Raw genomic sequence first — 26,027 nt, 5'->3', positions numbered from 1 at the left:
TTATCTGTGAAATAGAGGCAATAATAGTGCCCACCTTGGAGGTGTGTCGTCAGGATTTGATGCTATAAACCTCGTAAAGCATTTGGAACAGTGTTTGGCAGGTGATAATCAATGTCAGCTGTTGCTACTTTTGTGGTTGATAAAGTGAGACTGAGTTACAGAACTGCCAACTTCTCCATCCTAGCAATTGGCCAGTGGCCTGGTTCACACGCCAGACTGATGTGGGGCAGTGTCAAGGGATGTGGGGCAGTGACTTGGGAGCTGGGATGGGGTGGGGTGAAGTTGAGGATTGGGGCGAATGCTCAGGTCAAGGAAATTCAAGCCCCAGTGAATTTTAACAAATACTTGTCCAGGACCTATGATGTGCTAGGAACTTTCAAGGTGCCGGGAGACAGCAGTGAATATAAGAAGCAAAGACCTACCCTCATGGTGCTTGTGTTTCGGCAGGCTCAGTGGGAAGGGCAAAGCTGCAGTGATCTTTGCCAACTTGCTTATCTGAACACTAGGCTGGCTGAAGGGTTACCCACTGCTGACACCCCCACCCGCATCCCCAGCCTCAAGTCTGTGTTCACCAGAAGTTTTGGTAAGTAATTCCTGGCAGGGATACAGCATCTCACCTCAAATGCTTGCATCCTTCTGGCTTACTCTGACATCACCAAAACTATATCCACCCAAGGAGCAACCTGAACTTGCTCCCGGAGGCTGCCCTCAATTGATAGTGGCTAGTGTCCATAGTTAAGTACCCCAGAGGAACCTAGGCAAGTACTCTGAGAGGCAAACCTAGAACACGTTCCACACAGCCTCCTCAGACCTCCCAGCTGCACACAGCAGAACTTGCTCACCAATACCTCCACTGGCTTTTTTTTTTTTCTTGAAAATGAAAGTCTCTCAGTCGTGTCCGACTCTTTGCGACCCCATGGACTATACAGTCCGTGAAATTCCCCAGGCCAGAATACTGGAGTGGGGAGCTGCTCCCTTCTTCAGGCGATCTTCCCAACCCAGGGATCGAACCCAGGTCTCCCACACTGCAGGCGGACTCTTTACTGCCTGAGTCACCAGGGAAGCGCCCCCTTTTTTTAAAAAAAAATATTTATTTATTTACTTGGCTATGCCAGGTCTTAGTTGGGGCATGCGAGATCTAGTTCCCTGACCAGGGCTCAAACCCAGGCTCTCAGCATTGGAAGCGCCAAGTCTTGGCCACTGGACTACCAGGAAATTTCCCCCTCCACCGGCTTTTTCCATTCTTTTCCTTTCCCACATTCCCCCTATCCATGCTTCCAGAACCACCTCCCAAGTAAACCACCTACATACACACCCATGTCTCAGGTTGCTTTTGGGGGAAAAAAAAACTAAGAAAGTTGGCACCAGAAATGGCAGAAAGGCTTCTGAAAATGGCTCCCTCACCAGTGAGATGACTATGGGGCCTGACGCTGGCAGTGACTAGGGAGATGATGAGTTCCCTGTAGGCTGCAGTCTCCTGCTGACTAAGACCCAGATGGAGGAGGTAGACCTGGGAGAGGTACAGAAAAATACAGGGCTATCCATGGTGGCTCAGTCAGTAAAGAATCCGCCTGCAATGCAGGAGAACTGGGTTCAATCCCTGGGTTGGGAAGATCCCCTGGAGGAAGGCATGGCAACCCTCTCCAGTACTCTTGCCTGGAGAATTCCATGGACAGAGGAGCCTGGCAGACTGCAGTCCATGGGGTCGCAAAGAGTTGGACACGACTGAATGACTCAACACATGCAGATGATGATGATGAGGATTTGGCGCTGTCTGACTTCTGTTCACTTCCCTGGAAGTCTTGAAGAAAAAGAATCACAGGCTCAACTCTGGGCAGGCCATGGGAGACAAGAGACCCCCCATCAAAGCATTTGAAATGGTCCTCATCTCTTGGGGCCCAGGGGCAGACTATGCTGATAATCAGCCTCAGTTCAGTTCAATTCAGTCGCTCTGTTGTGTCCGACTCTCTGCGACCACATGGACTGCAGCACGCCAGGCCTCCATGTCCATCACCAACTCCTAGAGCCTACTCAGACTCATGTCCATTGAGCCAGTGATGCCATCCAACAATCTCATCCTCTGTCGTCCCCTTCTCCTCCCAGCTTCAATCTTTCCCAGCATCAGGGTCTTTTCAAGTGAGTCAACTCTTCTCTTGAGGTGGCCAAAGTATTAGTTTCAGCTTCGGCATCAGTCCTTCCAATGAATACTCAGGATTGATCCCCTTTAGGATGGACTGGTTGGATTGCCTTGCTGTCCAAGGGACTCTCAAGAGTCTTCTCCAACACCACAGTTCAAAAGCATCAAATCTTTGGTGCTCAGCTTTCTTTATAGTCCAACTCTCACATTCATACATGACTACTAGAAAAACCATAGCTTTGACTAATAATCATAGCTAATAGCCATAGCTTTGATAATCAGCCCCAGAGTTTGGTATAAAGGTGGTAGAGCTACAAGAGAGAACATGCATGGCTGCAGCCAGCAAGGAGAGAGTGGGGCTCTGAGTCCTGGAATGGAGCTGTTCAGATGGATGAATCTTACACTCCCTGCTTCCCTGAGCCCTCCAGGCCTGCAGAATGCCCCTCCCCTGCTAGAGGAGAACACTCACCCATCACTTTAAGATCCACCCCACCTCCCCTCTCTGCCTGTAGACAGGAGTCAGCAAATGCTTTAAGGGCAAGAGAGCAAATATTTTAGGTTTGTGGGCTGCATGGTGTCTGTTGCAACTATTCATTTCTGCTTTTGTGCTACTTAAAGTACAACAACAGCCATAGACAACAAGCAAATGGGTGTGTCTATATTGAAGTAAAACTATACAAAAATGGGCAGCTGGTCCCTGGAGCTAGGGTTTGCCAGCCTCGTCTCTTAGACCAATAATTGGGTCAGGTCTCAGCATTGCCTAAGTAGAAAAAGTAGAGTTACTGCTACTGGAGGAAATAACTTGCCAGAATGCCACAGGTCTGACTGATATGTAGGTAGGAACAGGGCGAACACATGGGAGGAGACCTCAGGGGTGTGGGGCTGGGACTCCGGGAGAGGAGGAATACAAGGCAGCCAAAGTGTTTATTGTGCCCTCTCTTGACTCAAGATTAAACATCCCGGGGAAGTCCCTGGTGGTCCGGTGGTTAGGGCTCTGTATTCTCACAGCCCAGGGCCCAGGGCCGATTTCTGGTTGGGGAACTAAGCTCCCGTAAGTCATGCGGCGCTGTTCCCTCTTGGAGTCCAGTGGGTTCAAATGAGTCTGTGGCGACTTCCCAGCCCCTGAATGCAAATTGGGATGGATGTACTCAGCAAGTAGCAGAACGCTCAGATTGGTGAAACCGGTGAAACAAAAGCCATTAGGGAAAGGACTGAGTAGAAGTCTCTTCAGTTATCCCACTGGTCAAGATGGTTAAGTCAGAAGCAGTACCGCATCCCTGGTAGAACTGCAAAGATTAATCCTACCCTCAGAAACTTAAAGGACACAGTGCTTCCCAATCCACCCCCACCTGCTCCTACAAAAAAACAAACGAAGCACAGTGATTGATAACGGTTGCAGCCATTATATCATAAAGTACGGTATGTTTACTAGAATAGTCTCCATAGCTCTGGTTGTAAGAAGCTAATAACATGGCCAATGCATTCTTTCCAATCCATGTCAGGAAAGCAGATCAAAAGTCATGACCACATTCCCCACAGAATTTCAGGAACCTATTGTATTAGTTAAGATTTAAATGCCAGCTGCGCTGAGGCATGCCGGGACATTCCCTCTATGGTTGTCGTTTAGTCACTAAATCATCTCCGAGTCTGTGACCCCATAAACTGCAGCACGCCAGCTTCTCTGTCCTACACTATCTCCCGGAGTTTGCTCAAACTCATGTGCATTGAGTCGGTGATGCCATCCAACCATCGCATCCTCTGTCATCCCCTTCTCCCCTCGCCCTCAATCTTTCCCAGCATCAAGTCTTTTCCAGTGAGTCAGTTCTCCACATCAGGTGGCCAAAGGATTGGAGCTTCAGCTTCAGCATCAGTCCTTCTAATGAATATTCAGGATTGATTTTCTTTAGGATTGACTGGTTTGATCTCCTTGCTGTCCAAGGGACTCTCAAGAGTCTTCTCCCAACACAATTCAAAAGCATCAATTCTCTGGCGCTCAGCTTTCTTTATGGTCCAACTCTCACATCTGTGCATGACTACTGGAAAAAACAGCTTTGACTAGACTGACCTTTGTCGGCCAAGGGATGTCTCTGCTTTTTAATACACAGTCTAGGCGCCCTACATGGTTAAAGGACAAATTATCATACCGTGGACATCCTACCACTAAAAAGAGGCATAGTGCTGGTGGCCAATAGGGACTTTGGAGGCAGTATACTGATTACTGCTACAGCTCATGTATTGGATGACTTTATTGTTTAAGTGGAGTCCAGAGCTAAAGAGGCTCTGCAATAGGTCCTCACTATGGGGAAAACACTTGGGACGTGTGACCCAGCATATCCCATAATACTAGAAATATCCATGGGAGATAAGCAAACAGTGTAAAGTCTCCAAAAGCCCCAAGGGCAGAGCCTCCTCTCAGACCCTTAGGGTTCTGGAGCAAAGCCATGATCCATATAACAGGATTATTCAGCATGTGAAAAGTAGTTCTTGGCTAAACTGCAGGATCCAGAACAAAGAAATGATTATTGTTTTAAGCTACTAAGGCTTAGAGTTGATAAATATAAATAACCAGAAGATTCATGTAAGAGTATTTGTTCTTTTTAATGTCATATAGGATTCCACTGTATACAGATACCACAGTTTATGTATCTGTTCTTATGTTCTGGACATTTAGGTTGTTTCTGGTTAGGCTCTGTTATGAATAATACTGCTATAAAAATAAACAAATGTGTATTTATTTCTCTTGAGAACAAACCTAAGAATGGAATTCCTAGTAATCAGGTAGGCTTGAGGGGAGGCATCTTGAGAAGATATTGCCAAAGAGTTATTCCAAAGGAGATGAAATAGTTCACACTTCCACCAGGAGGTATGAGTTCCAGTTGCTCTGTATCCTCAAAACACTTGGCATTGTCAGTCCTTTTATGTTAGTCATTTTGGTAGATGTGTACTGGTATCTTATTGTGATTTTAATTTGCATTTTTTTCTGATGAGTCACAGTATATTCTTTACTTTAAAAAAAAAACCACACACAAGAACCCAAAATACTGACCGTGGCAATCTGCAGAGGTGTGATGACTTACTGTTTTGTTATTGTCTGCTTTTTGGTTTGTGGTCTTGGTCTTTCTTTTGCTAAACTGTTTTGCTTTTTTTTTAAGTGCTTATTTAATTAAAAAAAACCTCCACCAACTTGTTCTTATAAATAATAAGGTATATTGACCACAACACTAATATTACAAGTAAAGTCATCAGAAATATTTATTGAGCACCTGCTGTATACTCAGCACTGTGGGAGGGCCTCTGAAGGGCATAGAGCAGTGCGGGACGTATTCCCTGCCCTTGAGAGGTTTACAGTCGAGGTGGAGACAGAAGAGACAGGACATCTGGGAACCAAGAGAAAACAGTTCAGGCCAGGATGTTACAGGAGCCGGAAGGTGTCTGGGGTCAGGCCCACCACGTGGCTCAGGGCCAGGAAAGACAAAGACTCACAACTCCCAGACCCACATTTGCCCACTTAGCACATCCTATCCACAGCCTCTGCTCCCACCATCTGACTCCTTCAGCTGTTATTCAAAGTGCAATGAAATGGGGGAAGGGGTGGGGCCAATGGAAAAAGTCCTTGGATGAGTTCCAGGGGCTGGTGTCACACTGTCCCTCCTGGAAAAATTTGCTCCTCACCCACCTACCCCTAACACAGAGAGATCCCCATTCAAGGAGGCCCGTCTGACCACCCAGGACCCCTACCCCAAGAGCTAAGAGGAGGGGGCGGTCGCTGCTTGAGGTAGAATTGGGGAACCCTATGCCTAGCATGTCCCTTCCCCTTCCAGTCCACTGAGTTAGGGGTTAGGGCCCCCCCCAGAGCTGCCACCCAGGGCTGAGAAGATACTAAAGGGAAAGGGCATGGAGGAAGGGAGGGGAGCAGAGAGGGACTGAGAGCCCAGCTGGGGAAGAGGGGCCTCTGGGGCTCCTGGAAAAATGCAGGGAACAGGGAAGCCAAATATGAGACAGGCTGCCCTGAAGACGGGGGTGGGGGGAGTGGGGAGGTGGGGGTGGTTTGCTACGGGCCCCTACCTTCCCCATGCCTTCACAAGACAGAGGTGGGAATCAAGGGCCAGGAAGGTGTCCTATCCCCCAGCCCCATTTCCAGGCTGTGCCCACTTCAGGATCACCCTGCCCAACCTTAGAGGGGGCAAGGGGAACCCAAAGTTTTGATGATGCCTCCAACTCTGTTGGGCCCCCTTCAAAGTGCTATCTATTTACTTCTCAGATTATAAGGAATTCAGGACTGAGAATGCAGGAAGCGGGTGGGGGGGGGGGGTGGGACTTCATAACACCCATCAGATGGCAGCAGGGGAGAGAGCCAGGCCCCTCCAGAGAGTGCCACCCAGAGAATGGGGTCACGTCAGCCTCAGAGGAGCAAGGACGAGGACAGCAAAGGATGAAGAGGGTTTAAATAACGGTTCATATAATAAAAATACCTAGCACTCTAATAAGCCTATTTTTTCTGCTAATTTTTTTTTTTTAAATAATTCTAATGCCAGAGGCTGGGGGCGTGGGAAGGGTGACAGTAAGCAGGGTATGTACATGAGGAGGCGTTTAAATTAAAACACAAATAATAATTAAGACGCACAAACTGAAGGACCAAGGCAAAAGGTACAGAAGAGGCCCGCAGTAGCCCCCTTGTTTTCACGAGGACGTGCTTCCGGCAGCGGGGTTAGGGCTTCCTCTTGGAGCAGATCAGCCTGCGTTTGGAGTGGTAGAAATCTGGGGGGAGAGAACAGACGTCAGCCAGGCCAGGAGGAAGAGGGCCCAGCAGAGCCACCCGCCCAGTGCAAACTGCAGAGAGACCCTCCCCAGGGCCACAGGGACACAAGTCAAGTACAGGGAAGAACTCTGGAAACTTCTAGCCCATCTCCCAGAGGGCTACATACATACAGAACATCCCCCCATGCTTCACAGATGTGATCAATAACAGACTTTCCATCCATGGGCCCACTTTAAGCCAAGCTGCCCAAATGCAGTGGCCGCTAACCCTAGGTGGCTGTTTAAATTGACTAACATTAAACTAAAAGAAAAATTCAGTCCCTCATGACAAGCACTCAGCAGCGATATGTGGCCAGTGGTACTGGGCATCTGCTTCTTTGTAGAGCCTGATCTGTCAGAGAGCACTGCTCTGGAGATTCCATTATTTGATCCAGGAAAAGTGTTCTGAATGATGCCTGAGCCATATAAAGGTTAGTTATTATTATTGTTGTTGTTAGTTTTGACCCAGCTGCAAATTTGCTGTGGGATTCTTGGCTGTGCTGCTCCAAGCTTCCGTTTCCTCACCTATAAAATGAGGATAACACTGATACGGTGCTTGGAGGATTAAATGAAATGCTTCCAGAAAGACCTTGGTTGGGACTTCCCTGGTGGTCCAGGGGCTAAGACTCCTTGCTCTCAATGGAGGTGGTCCGGGTTCCATCCCTGCTCAGGGAATTAAGGTCCCACAAGCCGTACAGCCAAAATAATAACAGTAATACATTTGTAAAGTAAAAAATAAAAAGATGTTGGCCGAAGGCCTGGCATAGTTAAGTGTTCAACTGCCAGCCTCACTTATTCCATTTTCCTCAAGCACCTGCTGTGAGTCACACACCATCCAAGGTGCTGACAATTCAGTTATGAACAAGAGAGATACAGATTTCTTTCTTGTGGAGACAGGATTCTATTTGGGGAGATGGACTATATCAAAATACGGAAGTAACTGTTGATAGTTTAAAAACTGCCAAAAAGAGAAAAATAGGCTGGTAAGTGCGGATGAAGGTGTGGATATATGAAGGGGAAAGTGAGTTAAGTTTGGATAAGGCAGCCAGGAAATGATCATTCATTTTCTCTCCATGCCAAATTCAGCATGGGACCTTAGGCAAATCATTCTACCTCTCTGAGTCCTGTTTCTTTGCCTGTAAAAGGATGCCAAGAATGTCCTATAGTATTAGATCACTATAAGAACTAAAAGAAATCTAGACACTTATCAAAGGGCCTGGCACACAGTCAATGTTCTAAATAAATGTCAGCTAATTGGTCTTGGTAGTAGACTTGCTATGTGACCTCAGACAAGCCACTTCCCCTCTCTGGGCCTGTTACCCACCCTCAGAGCGATGAGCAAGCTGGGCCAGACAGGTGAGCCCTTGCCCCGTGCGTTCTGGGAGTCCTCACCTGTCATGCTGGTCTGCCGCCGTTTCCGGCCCTGGGAGGGGCCAGGCCCCCCGGGGGTCCCCTCGGGCCGCTCAGGGGAGCGAGTCACGAGGGTGCAGGACAGCGACAGGTCCAAGTGGTCCTCCTGAGACGCGCCCTGCAGCAGGGCGGGCGAGGGGCTCGGCCGCTTGCCCCCTCCCAGGTCATCTCGGGGCCCCACGGGCAGGTAGAGCTTGGGCAGGCCGAGGCCCCTCACGCGCTCCCAGGCGAAGTCCCCCTGCAGCGGCGTCTCGGTGACAAAGTCGAAGTTCCACCGCTCTCGGGCCTCCTGCACGCAGCTGGCCATGAGGGCGTCGCAGTCCTGGCGCAGCTGCTCGCTGTCCACTGGACCAAAGAGGCAGCGGCAGGCCTTGCTGCTGCGGGGGATTTGATGCGCGTCCCTGGACGGCTCGGACATGGCACCTGTGGCTGGAACACAAGGGAGACCCGGGGCACGTAAGTGAGACCCTCGGGAAGTCGGACGCTCCCTCTCCGGGCCGCGCTACTGTGTAACCTCAGGCCCGGCCTCCTCACTGGAAAGTGAGGTGAGAGGGGCTCTCGGGTTCCTTCCGGCTGATTTCCCCCCCACCTTCCTCCCACAGGCTCCCCCGGCTGCCACCCACAGAGAGGGCGTGAGGGGCAGAGTCAGTCCGCCTGACACCCCCAGGTCACAGGGGGAGTGGGCAGCTGAAGGGCAAGTTTATGTCAACAAAGGCAAGTTGATTGCAATAGCAGGGATCAGGGTCCTGTTTACCACCAGGTGTTATCAGCTAAAATCAATTTGTTTTTCCCCCCTGAGGTGTCCCTCGTGGGTGTGAATGCCCCAGTTATGTGTGAATTGTCAGAGTCCAGTAGTTTCCTAACTCCAGGCCCAGCTGGGGAGGTCAATCCCCAAGTAAATGGACACTCCCTCAAGCCTCTCAAATCCCTCCGTCTAGATGCTCATGTGGAATAATCCTGCTCAGTTACTTAAAACTACCCTGGACTTTGGAGTTAAAAAGCACCTGGGTTCTAGTCCTTGCTCTGCCACTTCCTACCTCAACTTTCAAAGAGTCACTTCAAGTCCCCCCGGCCTCAGTTTCTTCATCTGTAAAATGGGACTGCATACGTGTCTAAAGATGAGGGCTGTAGATGCAAGCTCAAGGAAATGATTGGTGGGCCCCGCCAGGCAAGGCGGAGCAGAGTTGAACAGCTGTGTCTTGGTAGTTAAAGGTGAGGGCTCTGGAACCAGGCCACTTGGGTTGGAATCCAGGCTCTGCTGGGCAACCTTCGACAAGTAGCTTAACTTCTCTGGGTTCTGTTTTCCTCACCTATAAGATGGAGATGTCCATGTGTAGAGCTGTCTCTTGTGTATGTTGGATGAGGGTGTTTGCTATGACTAGTGCATTCCCTTGGCAAAACTGTTAGCCTTTGCCCTGCTTCACTTTGTACTCCAAGGCCAAACTTGTGTGTAACTCCAGGTATCTCCTGACTTCCTACTTTTACATTCCAGTCCCCTATGATGAAAGGGACATCTATTTTTAGTGTCAGTTCTAGAAAGTGAAGTCAGTCAGTCGTGTCCAACTCTTTGTGACCCCATGGACGGTAGCCTACCAAGGTCCTCTGTCCATAGGATTTTCCAGGCAAGAGTACTGGAGTGGGTTGCCATTTCCATCTCCAGGAGATCTTCCCGACCCAGGGATCAAACCCAGGTCTCCTGCATTGTAGGTCAGTTCTAGAAGGAGATAACCATAGCGAATGTCTCAGAGGACAGATGTGAGGATTAGCTAAGCGGTTGTAGATAACGCCCTCAGAGCAGTACCAAGTATAGAGAAAGCGTTTGGAAAATATTATTTCGCTCTGCCTTTAGTTCTGGCTGACTCCTCCCCATCACTCCACCTGGGCCACCGCCTCCTTCAGACAGCAGCTGACAGGTGTTGTGGGCTGAGGGCCTTTCCCAAGGATGTCATCAGGCAGGCAGCCCGGGGGTAAGGAGGAGCTAGGCAGGGCAGGGCGGAGCAATGATTTCTCCCAGGCTGAGCCACATCCTGCCAGGCACGTCAGGTGACCTGAAGTCTAGACAATCTGGAAGCCCCTGCCCCATTCTGCCTGCATCCAAGGAACCCGTTTTGCAGGCAAAGAAAATTAAAGGCACCGGTCTACCTGGTTCCTCACCTCTCACTTTAAGAGAGGGAAAACTGAGGGTGAGGTTGCCCGTGACGGGGTGCTGGCACCTCCCTGCCCTGCTCTGGCTTGACTCCAGGGCTGAGCGCCTGCACGACTTTAACAGGGACTGGGTTTTCCTGGGGACAAGTCCTGATCTGCAAGCTCTGAGGGTGAAAGCCCTGCTGAGTGTCCTCCCGGGGCAGGAAGCCCTCAATCCACATCACATCTACCTGTCCCCACTCCACGTCTCACAGTGAGTCAAGTCAGTCCACAACTCCAAGTCTCAGCAGACAGGGCAGGGGAGGCACTAGATGACCTCAGACCATGTTTAAGGGGCAGGAGTTTTAAGACTTGCCCCGAACCCACAGGGTTAAACAGATCAATAGTGTGTATTCAAGCTGCCACATAGAAAGGGGTTACATAGCCCAGTGGACAAAGCCCACAAATAACCTTTGCTCACTCTCTTCAGGGCTAAGGATTGAGATTTATTTATATATTTTAATGTGCCAACGGCTGTTGTAAAAAAGTTTACGGATATTAATTTTCAAAAGAAATGGGTATATCACTCTTTTACAGAAGAGGTAACCAAGGCTCAGAGAAGTTAAGTAACCTTCCCAAGGTCACACAGCTCACCAGTGGCACAGCCAGGATTTGAACCCAGCCCTGAATGCCCTGGGTTCTGCAGGCTGGTATTGAACCGTACTCCCTAATTTTGAGGTTTCTTCACCAGAGAGACCCATCAGAACCACTTGAGGAGCTTTTTCAAAATGTAGATTTGACAGGCCCCTTCTTCCCCAGATCGATTCAATTCAAGGGCTTGACAGTTCTCCAGATGGGCACGCTTGGGGTGCCAGCCAAGAGGGGACACACAGAATGGCTTGAATAGACACTACAGATCTCAGGGCTTCATTGGCAAGAGGAGGAACCCTGCTAGGGTTTTATCAGGCCTTGGACTTCAGCCATATTTTCATTCCCAAATAAACAGTAAGCACTCAGTAAACACTGCAGATCCGATGGGGGCACTCCTTTTAAGAGAGGAGTGGGCAAAGACCTCAGCGTCAGTACTGGAGTAGATTGCATTGGGAAGCAAAGGCCGGTGAAGCCTCATTCCGCGGGAAGGCGGGTTAGCGATTAGCGATACGGCCAGAAGAGGGCGCCGGTCTCCAGGAAATCACGCGCGGAGGGGGAGCTGCGTGGGCAGAGCCTGGGAGGCCGGCAGCCAGCTGTGATGAGTCAGTTTCCCGCAAAGCGCTCCCCGCCCGCCAAAACTTCGCTTCCACTCCCGCTGCACGTCACCCTGGGGTGGGGAGGGGGAGTGGGAGGGGGCTCGGGGGCCGCGAACACGTCACGCTGAGCCAGTCAGCCTTCCGAAACGCCCGCCACTATTGGGAAACAGCGCGCTCTCGCGCCGCCTCTTGTGAAACACACGCGCGCACGCGCGTACACACACACACGCACACACACAGCACGCACGCACAGGCGCGCCGAGATCTGGTCCCTCCACCTTATCTCCACGCCCAAAGCAAGGGATGAGTCAGATCCCTGAAAAATAAAAATAGACGGGAGCAACGAAAACAAAACCGCTCTTAAGTCCTCCCCGAAACGCAACGTGGAGGAAGGGGAAGGAGGGAGGGAGCTGCCCGGGCGCCCTAAAGCACCAAACCCAGTTCTACGATTCTTGTCCCTACGGGGAGAGCGCAAGTGTCCCCCGAGGGCCCCAGACCAGGCGGACGCACTACAGTCCACGCTGGACCTTGGCGTCCGAAGGGCGAATCGCCCTCCTGCTCTGCTCAGCCCTGTCGCTCTTGGAGAGGGAATTCCGGACTGGATTGGGGCCGCCTGGAGCGCCCGAAAAGAGGTGACGGAGGCCCGAAGCAGCGACGCACCCCGAAGCCCTAGCCCTGAAACACAGGACCTCTCCTTCCCTTCCCCCACCGCCCCCGTCGGGGGCTGGGTGCCCCCACCGCGCCGCCGAGCAGAGCTCGGCTCCGGACCGCGAGTCCGTCCGGCCGGGGTTCTCCCGGCAGCGGTGGGAGAGAGGTAGGTTCGGCTTCGGGGCTTCCCTAACTGACAGGCTGGCGCAAGCCCACCCAGCGCCCGGCCGCGGCTCCGGGTCCCAGAGGGCGCGCCTCGGGGCGGGGACCGGACACCCGGTCTTGGACCTCCCGGTGTCTCGGTTTCCCTGGGAACACTCTGTACCAGCCAAATAGGTCACTGTGCTGATGGTGGCGGCGTGGGGGGACAGAGACCGTGGAGAGAGGCAGGGAAGGGACTTCTGGCGGAGCCAGTCTCCCAGTCCTGGCGGAGTTCTGATGTCACCCGTCTCGTTCCCCGGGGTCTTCTTGTCACCGTGAGTCACCTCCCAGCTTTAAGGAACGTGTCCCGACACGTTCCCAAGGGCCCAGGACACAGCCGGCGCTGACCTCAGCAGCACTGGGGACTCCGACCTCGGTTCTGGGCCGGGACGGCACCGATCGGATCTAAGAACCGCTCGGGAATGGATCCCAAATGAACCTGTTCGACTCGGCTTTCCCCGCCCCTCCCGGAGCCCTGCGCGGACCGGGCTTCGTCCCCACGCAGCGAGCGCACCTAGCCTGGGGCCCCGGGCGCACCCTCGGCCGGGTCCACGCCTTCCCTCGCCCCGCCGGAGTTTCCAGGGGAGGGATCGCAGAGGGGAGATCCCTGGTACCCCTTCTCGGCGCCCGGAGCCTCCGATGCATCCCGGGCTGTGCCCACACGCGCACTCGCAGCCCTTGGTGTGCCCCTAACCGAGACCCGCGCGCAGAGCCCCGCGCGCCATTCACCTGTGAACACAGGCAGGACACACGCGCCCCCGCGGACACACACCCCCGAGGGGCACGGACAAACACGCGGACTCGCTGGGCTCGACTCGGGAGCCTCAGTTCGAGATCCGCTCTGGCCCGCCCCGGCTCCCTCACCTCTTCTGGGGGTCTCAGGACGTCTCGGTGAATCAGCGCGCAGCGCCGGGTCTCCCAAGCACAGCCTCCAGCCGCTGCTCACACCTCAGCTGGCGCCGCCGGGCGCCGGGCGCCGGGCTTATAAAGCGGGTGGAGGCGGGACCGGCCGCTCCGCCCACAGCGGCGCTTCTCCCGGCGGGTCCCTGGAGACTCCGCTGCCAACCTCACTGGCTGCAGGAGGGCGCTTCCCTCCTTCCCACTCTCCGCGCCTGGCTTTGTGCACTTGACATATTTCCGCACGAACTGAGTCCCAGTTCTGTTTGGGGTTTTTTCCCCAGTGCGGGGGGTGGGGGTGGGGAGGGCGACTTGGCCCTCCCATCGCCGGGACGGCGGCGCTACTGGGACCCGACGGACTAGCCCCCGCTCTGACCCACCACCGACTAGCTCTGGGCAAGGATTTACCCCGAGCAGCTGAATAAACCACGAGGAGTGACATTAATAAAGAAAAAAAAATTCTTAAATAATTTTTTTTTAAAGAACACTTCACCTTGTAATTCCCAGAAAAGCCCCACTGTACCACCATGGGTCCCTCACAACACCACCTCTCCCCATCACCGGAGGCACCCAGAGACCCCAACAAAGCATTCTTGGAGGCCAGAACGGATTCAATTCCTTTATTTCACAGAAGAGGATTCAATTCCCCGTATTTCACAGAAGAGGAAACCGACCGAAGCCCACAGAACTAAAGGGGTGAGAAGTTATTTGTCAAATGCTCCAGGGAAGGAAGGAACTGGGGACCCTGCTAAGAAAGGGCTAACCTGGTCTCCAGGGGAACCGGGACACTGAGATAAGCTTCCCACCTCCTCCTCCTCACTGCCTATATCCACCTCCCATCCCACCTTAGCAGAAGAAAGCTCTGTGATTCCTGTGGATTTGCGGACTGGGAAGGGGCGAAGGATTGGGTGGGTGAGTTATCTCCTGGGTAATCCCCACCCACCACATACACTGCTGGAAACGGAGGCTCAGAGCTCAGAGCCCTGACTCAGGGTATACAGCACATCAATGGCGATGGTTAGAACACAGACCTTTTGCTTCTCATCCAGCGCTCTCTGCTTATTGCCCTCTCTGTTTCAGCAGCTTTAGAATGCAAGACATGCCCAGCACCCATCATTTCCAGGCAATACACTGAGGTGACACTGATGAAGGCAATTCTAGAAAGGCCAACCAGTGCTTCCAAAAGAGGCAAAAGCAAGTGAGGTGCCCTGCTGCTCCCCATCCCCACTTGTACCCCACCTTTGCTTCCTTCCTTCATCTGAAACATTTTTTATTTCTGCTTGTATGAAAATTGCAGACAACAGAGTGTTAATCTGAACAGAAATCGACTAAAACATAGAATGCAGGCTGAAAGCAGCTCCAATTACTGACATCTAGGGCTGTTTGGCGTCTGAAAATCTCTGCCCAGACATGCCCAGTCTTCCTCCCCCAAAGCAGCTGACCTCAGGGAGGACAGTCCTGCTTCTCCTCTACTGCTGGGACAGGAGCCCAGGGAGGGGTGGGAGGACCCTTTACCAGACCCCCTTGCCTGCCTGATATTGGAGACAGGCCAGAATTGTAGGTGGAAGAACCTCAAACAGGCCAAAACGCCAGGACCAGCCCTCTCCTCTCCCAGTTCCACCCTCCCTACCTCCAACACACCCGTACCCACACCACCCAAAGGCTGGGCTGTCAAATGTCCAGCACAGGACAGGCATATACTCCTACTGTCTCGAATCCCCTTGGCTTTCAGACATTGTAAATAGACTTGACATTGTCTATCTGTTTACTTTGGGGAAAAAAATTTAATGATTGCTTATATTGAATTAGTTAAAGTTTTAGAGTCCTGAGCTTCACAATGAAATAATTTTTTGTTGCTTTTTTGGGAAGTGATTTTTTTTTTTTATAATTTTTAACTCACCACCACCACCACCACAACAGAACTCAACAAATATTTATTAAGCACCTACTGGTGTTTAGTACTGTCCAGCACTTAAAAAAAAAAAAAGTTTCCAAGCATTCACTTGAATGTGTAGCCAGGTTTGCTCTTAAGAGAGGGCTTCTGCCCTAAAGAGGCAAAGAAGCAGGTTGATAAAAGCCACACTCAAAGATCCAAGTCTCAAAACACACACACACACACACACACACACACACACACACACAGATGCATGCAGGTACACGGTAGATCCCAGACCAGTCCCAAGGGGTCTGTGGTAAATCACATATTCTGTTCAGAGAAATGCAGACCAAGGTCTCTCCGGGGTTTCTCGGGGTCTCCTCTTGTCTAAAACTCCACTCTTGTCTAAAAGCAGGCAGCCCCAAGGACAAAACAGCCACCATCTTCTTCTGTGCCAGGGCTCAACATGTCAGGACATGTTCCTGAAGGCCTGAATGCTAGTCGGGCCTGCCGCCCAATGCCCAGGCCTGCTCCCAAGGAAGCAGACAGCTTAGAGATATAAAGAGCTTCAGCCTGAAGAACGAGAGGACCCAGATTAGCCCCATCCAGGAGGGAAGTGATGATGGAAAGGAAAGTTAGAAAAGCTCTAGCCCGAAGAAGGAGGATGTGAGGAAAGCTCAATGGTGGCCACGGGAGCTACCCAGGAAGGGAGGGGAAGTGCCAGGAACAATGTCACTATTTCTCAGAAAAGGCCTGGGGAGTCCCTAACAGGGGCAGAGAGCTTTCAGAGGAATTCACCTCCACACAGGCTCCCAAGAAGTGAGACCCCAGAGAAAAGGCAGAACAGAGACATTATTATATTATCGAGCAGAACTCCCACTTGCTTTTTTTTTTTTTTTTTTGAAGAATAAGATTGGGAGCTCCTGCCACCCCACCTCCTGACCTTCCAGGGGCTTTACCCAGCCAGCACAAACATCAGGAGTGAACAGAATTCATGCCACACAAATACTTCCAGCTTCCCTAAGCTAAAGATTTCATCTTATCTAAGTCTGAAATTTCACCATTAGAAATTCATTTCTTTGGCATTAAGTTCTGCTCTTCATTAAATAAAATCACATAAGCAAAATGCTTAGCATAGTGCCTGGCACATAGAAATCGGTGGGAATATTGAATGTGCAAGTCCTGCAGAGGGTTCTGGGTGGCATAGCACAGTATGAATGAGTTGATCAGATCATTTAGGGACTAGAAGGTGGTGAGGAAATGCTGTGAACACAGGCCACCTGAGGAATGAAGTGCCTTTGTACATATTGTTCACTCTTCCCAGAATGAGTGTCCCTGACCAATATGCCCCACCTCCACTTCTTTCTCTACCTATTGAACTCCTATGGATCCTTCATGACCCAACCTACATGACCCCTTGGGGTAAGACTTTCTTTCTCTGGCTCCCAAAGTTCCTGGTAAGTAGTCCACTCCACTGTGCTTTGCTGGTTTGTCTGGTTCATGTGCCTACTGCCTCCTCTGAGCTGGGAATCTAGAGGGGATGAACCTACATTTTATTCATCTTTGTACCCTCAAGACCAGGCCGCCTCAACCACAGCGCAGTGAATATTTATGGAAGAGCTATTTTTGGCCTGCACTCTGAGGTTATGCTTCAGTGCCACAGCTTCTGAGCCCTCTCTTTTATTTCATTCATCTGTTTACTCATTTATTCATTAAAAATAGTATAATCAATACTCTCTGCTCAACTCATGGATTAGAGTATTGTAAATTGCTATTAATACCTTCCTGTGACTTCCTCTCCTGTGCTGACCCCTCCCCCCCCAAAGTAAACACTATCTTGAATTTTATGTTGAACTGTCCTTTGTTTTCAATAATTTTATTACATGTGACTGGAATAGTAATGCTCTTCCGTTTTTCTATGGAAAAACTGTAATTTAGGCAGGGTAATGTGACTAGTTCTAGCCAATGAGATGTGAACCTAAGTGACATGTGTATCTTTAGAGCTGAGGTCAAGTGAAATTTTCCAACCTTTCTGTCCTCCATGGCTGTGGCAAAAGTGAGGTCTCATGTCCCAGAGGGTGCCATCTCAGTATGGTAGATCCTCCATCAGCCTAAGTTCCTAAGTGGCTGGCTGTGTGGGGCCAAGCACTCCACCGGCTTGTGTAAGATATGTATGCGACTGGACTTTCCAAGTTAAGAATCCACCTTGCCATGCAAGGGCTGTGGGCTGATCCCTGGTCAGGGAACTAAGATCCCACACGCCGTGGAACAACTAAGCCCGTGCACCAGAACTAGCGAGTACCTGCGTCTCAATGAAAGAGCCCACGTGACGCAATGAAGATTCCGCGTGCAGCAACTAAGACCCAGTGCAGCCAAATAAATACATACATATTTTTAAAGATATGTATGTGAGGAAGACACAATCCATTGTTATATGGAATCATTGAAATGTGAAGCAGCATAACGTACCTATGATTTATCCATGTGATAAATCCACCCATCATGATTTATGATTTATGGGTGGTTGTGGCTGTGCAAGTCTGTGACACACAAACTATAGCTCTGGTTATTCACACTCTTTTGCAGTTGAATCTGTCTGACTTTATGACTCTTTCAGCAGAATGGGTTATTCTGTGCCTATTCTAGGCCTAAGCCTCAAGAAGGTCCAGCAACTTCTGCTTTTGCTTTCTTGGGGACATTGAGACTCCACCTGAGAAGTCTGATTACTCTGAGACCACCAGGCTGAGAGAAGTCACGTGGAGGCCAAATGCATGATAAGAAGGCTACTTCCACACACACAATAGCTCCAGCTGATCTCCCAGCTGACAGCCAGCATCAACATGCCAACCACATGAGTGGACCATCTTAAAAGTTTATCTTTAGGGCTTCCCTGGTGGCTCAGTGGTCAAGAATCCACCTGCCAATTCAAGGGACATGGGTTCAAATCCCCGGTCCAGGGAGATCCCGCATAACACAGAGCAACTAAGCTTGCACACCTGTGCTCCAGAGCCCGGGAGCTGCAGCTACTGAGCCAATGTGTCGCAACTACTGAAGCCAGCAAGCCCTGGAGCCTGTGCTCTGCAACAAGAGAAGCCACTGCAGTGAGAAGCCCACGCACTGCAATGAAGAAGAGCCCCTGATCGTTGCAACTACAGAAAAGCCCACACAGTATTAAAGACCCAGTACAGCCAAAATAAATATTAATTAATTAAAACATCGATTTTTCATCCTCAGTTAATCCTCCCCAGTTGAAGTCACATGGAGTAGAGACAAGCCATCCCCAATGAGCCCCTGCCTAAATTGTAGAACTGTGAGTAAATCAATGATTATGGTTGCCACTATGTTTTAACATGGCCTGTTATTCAGCAATATGTTATTAAAACAGGGCTCAACCATTTTCACTGTTATTTCACGTCCAGTGATCCCCATCTCCTTGTCAACGGGCACTTTGGTTGTTTCCAAATTTGTGTTATTATGCATAGGGCTGCTATAATTATTCCTATCCATGTCTTTGGGCCACATGTGCAAGTTATTCTTGGATATACACCCAGGAGTAGAATTGCCCCCACAATCTTCCTGTCAGGAGAAAAAATGATTAATGTAGCACCTGTGTTTGGCATTTGGACCTATCTGTATCTTTCAAGATTCCTGGAAAAAGTCTAAAGCACTGAACACATGTTTGTGATTATCACAGCTTGCATTTTTGTGGAAGAATAAAAAACGAATCCAAAGGAATGAAGCACTAATGGTGGAATTTCAGATACTGGACACCTGTCAATAAACATTTGGTGGCAAGAGGAACTACCCATAGACGCTGAGTTCAGTGCTCAGAGGTGGGCTTTAAAGCCATCAGGACATCCCTTCCAGATCCTTTAGCCCATAATAGCTTTCTGAATGATCCCCCAAACATAGGAGTCGGGCATTCTTTCGTGTTTTCTTTCCTAACAAATTATTTTTAAGCCCCTCCCAAGAAAAAGCCCAAGCACACATCCAAGTTCTGAGGACTTGGGTTTGGGTCCTCCAACTGCATAGTCAGATCTATTATCTGACCCCTCACCATCCCCACCTTCCCCCACTTTCCATCCAGGATATGTGCTTTAGACTCATGTTACAGATGGGGAAATGGAGGGCCCAAGAGGTGCTGGCTTGGCTGAGATGACACAGGCAGAGATTCCAGGGCTCTGGTTGTGGGCCCTCCCTCTCTGCTCCCCCCTCCTATCAGCTGTCTGTCCATATCTTTGCTCCCCTAGGATGGCGCTGAGTGTTGCACATAGTCAAAATGCTACCAGGGACACTGTGGAATGTAACAGCTGCAAACCCAATCCCCATATGCTGCTGGCCCCAAGTTCAGAGCTAAGGGGAGATGATGCCTCCCTCTCCCCACCCTCAGTGGTTTTTAACAACCCTGCACCTGCTGTGAGGGATGATGACCTAAGTCTCCTTTTGTGTACAAGCAAATGGCTCAGTGTTGGACTGAGGAATTAAAGTGGGAGTGTGTGTTAGGATGACACTGTACTGTGCTGTGCCTAGTTGCTCAAACGTGTCGGATTCTGCAACCCCATGGACTGAAGCCTGCCAGGCTCCTCTGTCCATGGGACTCCCCAGGCAAAACACTGGAGTGGGTTGCCATGCCCTCCTCCAGGGGATCTTCCTGACCCAGGAATCGAACCGGGGTCTCCTGTATTGCAGGCAGATTCTTTACCAGCTGAGCTACCAGGGAAGCCCAGGGTGACACTAGCCATTGTAATAAATGAACTCTCTAATTCCAGTGACAAGCCAATAGTTTATGTCTCACTCACATAATGAATCCAGCTGAGGTGCTCTGGTTGGCAAGTAGCTGGCCTCCAGGTGTGATGATGGTTCAGGGACTCAGGCCCGTTCCATCCTGCAGCTCCACCATGCCTGAGGGCATCAGGATCTCTGCTTCCAAGCTGGAGGAAGAAGGAAGACCATGAAGAAGGTATGTGCCTTTCTCCACACCTGGTTCAGAAGTATCACCCATCGTTTCCTACCCACACTGCACTGGTAAGAACTTGTCATGTGGTCCCACTTAGATGCAAGGGTCTGTGTAGTCCCTGGGGGAGGGCACAGATCTCTGATGAGCTGCTAACCGTCTCTGCCACAGCAGAGGAGCAAGGCAGATCAGAACCCCTTCCTCTTCCCACTCCGTTCCCGCAAGAGAGTTTTTTCCTGCTGAGTTTCTGGACCTAACCACAAGGAGAACAGGAACACCTCTGAGCTACATGACCTTGGACCTCAAACTGCATCTATAAAATGTGTACTTTTAAAAAATTTTTATTTTTTAACTTGGCCTTGCCACAAGGCACATGGGATCTCAGTTCCCCAACCAGGAATCAAATGCCCTGCATTTCAATGCCTCAACCACCAGACCTTCAGGGAAGTTCGAAAATAGGTACTTTCATATCCATGATCTTACAACCTTTGTGAGAGGTTGAAAAAAAGGCGGGGGGGAGGGGGGTAGACATGATGCTCCTCATTTCCCAGAGGAAGAAACCAAGACACAAAGAGACAGTGTGACTTGTATAAAGTCACACAGCAGGACCCAATTTCCCCCTTCTGGTACACAGATTTGGTTTGTTTTGTTTTGACTAGACAACATCAAAGTCTGCTGAGAAATCACTGGATTGAAATGCAGGAAAATTCCCTACTCAGCAAATTCATCTGAAAAATCTCCGGGGGACCTAAGAGGATTACTGAGAAAAAGCCTTTTACTGCCTGAAATGCAGGTAGTTTTTATAAAAATATTTATTTATTTGGCTGCATCAGGTCTTGGTTGTGGCTCATGGGAACTCTGCTGCAGCAGAAAGCCTTCCCTAACTGAGGTGCACAGGTTTAGTTGCCCTGTGGCATGTGGGATCTCGGTTCCCCAAGCAGGGATCGAACCAGCATCCCCTGCACTGGGAGGCAAATTCTTAACTGCTGGACCACCAGGGAAGTCCCTGTGGGTAGTCCGTGATGGAGACCCAGCCTGGACCTGGTAGGGGAGAGGGGGCCTGCTGTGGTGGGACTTAAGGGAAGGCCTGTTCCTCCTTCATCACTTTGCAGATACCCGAACTCCATCCTTCAGACCATCCTCCCTCCAGCTCAGGGATTCTCAACATAGGGAATGCGAGAAAAGGGAACCCCCTTTTGAAAAATGTTCACATCCTACAAGTACATGGAATCTCTCTCGAAGACACAAGAAACGATGAGAGTGGCTGCCTCCGGGGAGAGAGGCAGGTTTGCTGCGTCACCTACCTCCATGGGCACCATTAGCACCATCTGAGTCTGTGTGGACAGTGTCCCCTGGAGTTGTGCTGTGTACAACCCTGAATGCAAAATAGGCTTATTCCTCATCATATATTCTTAATAGCGAACTCTATTTAAAATAATAATTAAACACAATTAAAAACCTATTTCCAGGACTTCCCTGGTGGTCCAGTGGTTAAGAATCAACCTTCAAAAGCTGGGGCGAAGGTTACGATCTCTGGTAAGGAACTAAGACCCCACTTACCTAAGCCTGTACTGCAACAAAGATCCCACATGCAGAAACTAAGACCTCCTTGCAGCCAAAAATAAATAAGTAAATATTCTTTTAAAAACTTATTTCCAATTTCTGGCCCCCTTTCTGAACCTACTGAATTAACATTGTGTGAGGGTCAACCAGCTACACAAGGATACAAGGGTTTGAAAAACCTCCCCAGTTGCTGAAACCTCCCAGCCCTCCAGCCTCACAGCTTTGGGAACCCTGATTTACTCAATCCGTTCACAAGGGCCCCTTTCTTACCTCTAGAAGTTCTCTGCAGAACTTCCATCTCAGTTGAGAATCAGAGAACTGGGAATAGTGTCTGTCACTAAGTGGGGATGGGGGGAAAGGCTGAAGGGGCAGGTGGGCTGGGAGCTCAAGGCTTAGTGAGCAGGTCAGCTTTGCCCCCGAGGGCAGTCGGGTCCCCCAGAAGCCTGCAGCTCCGCAGCACTCCGGCTATTCCCGCCCCACCCCCACCCCAGCATATCGCATCAGCATCTTTGGCCGGCACGGCCCCGGCTCGGCCTTGCCCGGGCTTGCCTTTTGTTGCATCATCCGCTGGCCTTGCCGGCTGCCAGGGGAGCAAGCCGCCCACTCACCGCTGGATAAAACCAGCTAATTATATCACCGGGAGACCCAAGGGGGGAGCACGTGGGTATTTTCAGCTGACCCAGCCTGTTTCTACTTGCTTTGCATGATTGTTCTTCTTTCAAAATAATAATAACAACTATCAACCAGGAAAAAAAAAAAAAAAAAAAAATCGCCTGGGGCTGTTGAGCGTGCTCCTGAAGCTAGAGCAAGGGTCCACCTGCTGCTCCAGGAGAGACCTTCTCAGCACTCAGTTCAGAAAAGGACAATCGAGTCTCTTGATTCTCAAATCAGGATTCAACAGACAAACAGCTCTAAGAACAGGATACACTGGAATCAGCAGAATCAGGAAGACAAATATTTCTCTGACAGCATCAATAACATCCTGGACTTCCCTGGTGGCTCAGATGGTAAGGAATGACAGCAGCATAGTAATTTATCTTCTCAAAAAAAAAATTTTTTTTTTAGTTTTCTTTTTTTTTTAATTTTTTAATTTTTTATTTTTCAGTGGGTTTTGTCATACATTCTCAAAATTTTTTAAAATTCTATTTCTAGTTCAGTCAAAAGCAGAGAGTTTTGTTTTCCCATGAATTCCTATATTTATTTTCTGAGGAGTTAGTACAGTCCAAAGATACAAAATGATATGCAGTGAAAATTCCCTCCTAACCCTGCCCTCCAGCCATCCATTTCCTTTCCAAAGGCTGCGGCTGGTTGTTTGTATCTCCTTCCAGGGACAGTCTATGAACATCCTGGACTTCCCTGGTGGCTCAGGTAGTAAAGAATCTGCCTGTAATGCAGGAGACCCAGGTTCGATCTCTGGGTCAGGAAGATCCCCTGGAGATGGGCATGGCTACCCACTCCAGTATTCTTGTCTGGAGTCCATGAACAGAGGAGCCTGATGGGCTGCAGTCCAGGGGATGGCAAAGAGTTGAATACCACGGAGTGAAACACTTTCACTTTCATGAACATCCAGGTCCACAGTCTTTCATCCAAAACATTTGGGGACAAATGGGTTTCAAGATGCAGAACTTCTAGGCTTTTAGGCAAGTAATGAGGTGCATGTACCATGTATTTGTGACACTTTGCCTCCATTCGAGGGTCCCTCTAGGCTCTGTATAGGATGATCCTTTGTCCCAGTTTTAGGATGATAAGGCCAATGTCCAAGGAATCCCTCAGTCACAGGCAAGCAGGATGATGGGTTACCTTAGGTCTGAGGTATAAGATATTCACACTAACTGGGATAAAAAACAGCTACAAACAGCTCACATCCTTTCAGCTCTGGTTTTGCTACCAATAAATTTGCCACAAACTGAAGGGAAAAAACCCTTGGTTTTCTAAGTTTTTTGAATTTTGAAATTGTGGATGAGGGGTTGTGAACCTGTCAGCAAATATGCACATATTCTTTTCACCCACCCAAATGGACTCGCTTTTTTTTTTTTTTACTGTTTTATGTCAGCGCTGTCCCACACCAGTGCAGAAAATACCTCCCGTTCCTTTGTACTGCTGCATAATACTCTGTCACATGGATGAACATTTAAGCTGTTTCTGTCCAGTCTTTTGCTGTCATAAGCACACATAGTTTTAGCTAACTACTTGGAGGGGGCTGGAAGCAGAGGAGGAGTCAGATCTTCATTCCTACTGCTTATTTGTGACTGCAGGGTTAAGCCCAAGCCTGCTCAGAAGTTGAGGGAGAAACAACAAAACCTGCTGAGGTCTCACAGATCTCTTGTACCTGTCCAACCACATATATCATGGAAAGTCATTCACATTAAGAATGGTTTTTCAAGCAAGAAAACAACTTATATTCAGACCTACCGTCAGGGTTCTCCAAAGAAACAGAACCAATCGCTCATTCTTTCTCTCTGTCTTTCTATATATAAAGAGAGCTCACAGTCACAGAAGAGATAAAGCTGGGGTACATAAAACAACCCCAGAGAGTATGAAGTGTCTTGTGTGGGATAAATTGGGAGTTCTGAGCACCACCTGAAAAAGTCCCCTCAAATATAGTCCAGAAGGGGCTTCCCTGGTGGCTTAGCAGTAAAGAATTGCCTGCCAATGCTGTGAACATGGGTTCCATCCCTGGTCCTGGAAGATCCCACATGCTTTAGGAAAACTGAGCCTGTTCTCCACAACTACTGAGCCTGCATTCTAGAGCCCACGAGCTGCAACTACTGAAGGCCACATGCCTGGAGCCCACTCTCCACAAGAGAGACCACAGAAGTGAGAAGATGATGCGCCACAACAGAGAGTAGCCACCACACTCTGCAACTGGAGATGGGCCACGCATAACAGCAAAGACCCAGTGAGGCCATAAGTAAATAAATAAATCATATATGTTATATATGTTTATATATATATATGTTATATATATATGTATAATCCAGAAGGCCAGAGAGACACTGGGAGTTCCTGCCAAACATTGAGATAAGCAGGCTTCCCCTCTGGTCAATTTCACTTGTTTTTAAATAAAAAACCAAATCTTTAATAAAATGGGTCAGCACAGCAGTATTAATAAAGCCTAAATGTAAGAACACAAGCTCTTAATAAAGAATTCAGGTACATTAGGGCTCCTTTCTCCCTGACCTGTGGCCCTTCATCAATTTCATCCTGGTTAAGTCTCCAAATTTAAAACATTTCCCAACTAGACTTGTAATCGTGTTTCTAAACTGCCAACCACCATGGGATCTCAGAGGCTTCTTATTCCACAGGTTCAAAAGGCCTTCCAGCTTCTCCTGTCTGCCAAGGGCTTTGCTCCACCCCAGGATGGAGTCATTTTTCTTGAGACTAAATCAGTACAAGACTACATTCATTCATTCATTTATTCATGATATTATCAACCCAAATGATGATGTGTAGAGGGTATGGCTGCAAAAGGGGACACAAAATACCGTGAACCAATAACAAAGGAAAAGAGGCTTACATGGGTGAAAATACCACCCAAGTAAGTCTCTGTGACCAGACCCAGTTAAAGAAAGGGGCTGGATTTCAGCAGATGGGAACTTGAAAGTCTGAATGAGGAACCCCCTTCCTAAAACCAAGGGAGGATCCAGGTGGGGCTTAAGTTTATGCAATGATAGAAGTCTTTTATAATTAAAAAAAAAAAAAAAAAGTCCCAGCTATAAATATAGTACTGCCAGGGCCCTTCCCATGCAAATAAAAGTTGTGGAAACCTGCCTTCATTAGCTTACCATAAACCCACATTCTGTGTGGCTAAACAAGGATCAGGGAGGAGGTACTGTATTGGCAAGGAGTGGCAACTGGGGCCATAGTTTAAAACGTAAAGGACCAGAATGACCTGGACTGGAGGAGAATGTGGGGGAGGCAAGAGAGAATGGACAGGGCCACCCTGCTGTGCCCAGAGCAACTTGTCTCATGCACCCTGGACCCCTCCCCCTGCTGGCTCTACACAGGGTGCTGTAATGGATGGCGCCCTAATCCCTGCCTCCCCCCAATAGTAATAATATGATAATAAGAGTAATAGTAATAATTAGTATTACAGAGGCTCACACTTACTGAGCACTTTCTATGGGCCATGTGCTATTCTCAGTACTGTGTCCATAGTCACTTGGTGAGTTT

At 49.4% G+C, this 26,027-nt stretch overlaps 1 protein-coding gene across 2 annotated transcripts; it reads right to left on the bottom strand.

The window, feature by feature from the left end:
* Positions 1 to 5,364: 5,364 nt before the first annotated feature.
* On the bottom strand, positions 5,365 to 22,271 carry CDKN1A (cyclin dependent kinase inhibitor 1A). Of its 2 annotated transcripts, XM_065912381.1 has the most exons (4): positions 22,125 to 22,271; positions 20,137 to 20,268; positions 8,327 to 8,773; positions 5,365 to 6,895 (listed from the first exon to the last, which is right to left on the bottom strand). In XM_065912381.1, exons 3-4 carry the CDS (start codon positions 8,760 to 8,762, stop codon positions 6,846 to 6,848), a joined length of 486 nt encoding a protein of 161 aa, XP_065768453.1. In that variant the 5' UTR covers positions 8,763 to 8,773; positions 20,137 to 20,268; positions 22,125 to 22,271; the 3' UTR covers positions 5,365 to 6,845. The 2 variants fall into 2 exon arrangements, with proteins under 2 accessions (XP_065768453.1, XP_065768452.1); XM_065912380.1 differs by lacking the exons at positions 20,137 to 20,268; positions 22,125 to 22,271 and adding an exon at positions 13,429 to 13,624.
* Positions 22,272 to 26,027: the final 3,756 nt, after the last annotated feature.

The sequence above is a fragment of the Muntiacus reevesi genome, chromosome 20 (genome assembly GCF_963930625.1).
Source record: "Muntiacus reevesi chromosome 20, mMunRee1.1, whole genome shotgun sequence".
Taxonomy (NCBI): Eukaryota; Metazoa; Chordata; class Mammalia; order Artiodactyla; family Cervidae; genus Muntiacus; species Muntiacus reevesi.
Note: the sequence above shows the minus strand (reverse complement) of the source record. Positions and strands in the feature narration are given on the sequence as shown.

Bases quoted from the DNA above. Each gene is read 5' to 3' on its own strand.
- CDKN1A (XM_065912381.1), bottom strand. From the start codon at position 8,762: ATGTCCGAGCCGTCCAGGGACGCGCATCAAATCCCCCGCAGCAGCAAG. The intron at 6,896-8,326 runs GTGAGGACTCCC...CTCTCCCCCCAG, and splicing joins GCGGCAGACCAGCATGACAG to ATTTCTACCACTCCAAACGC.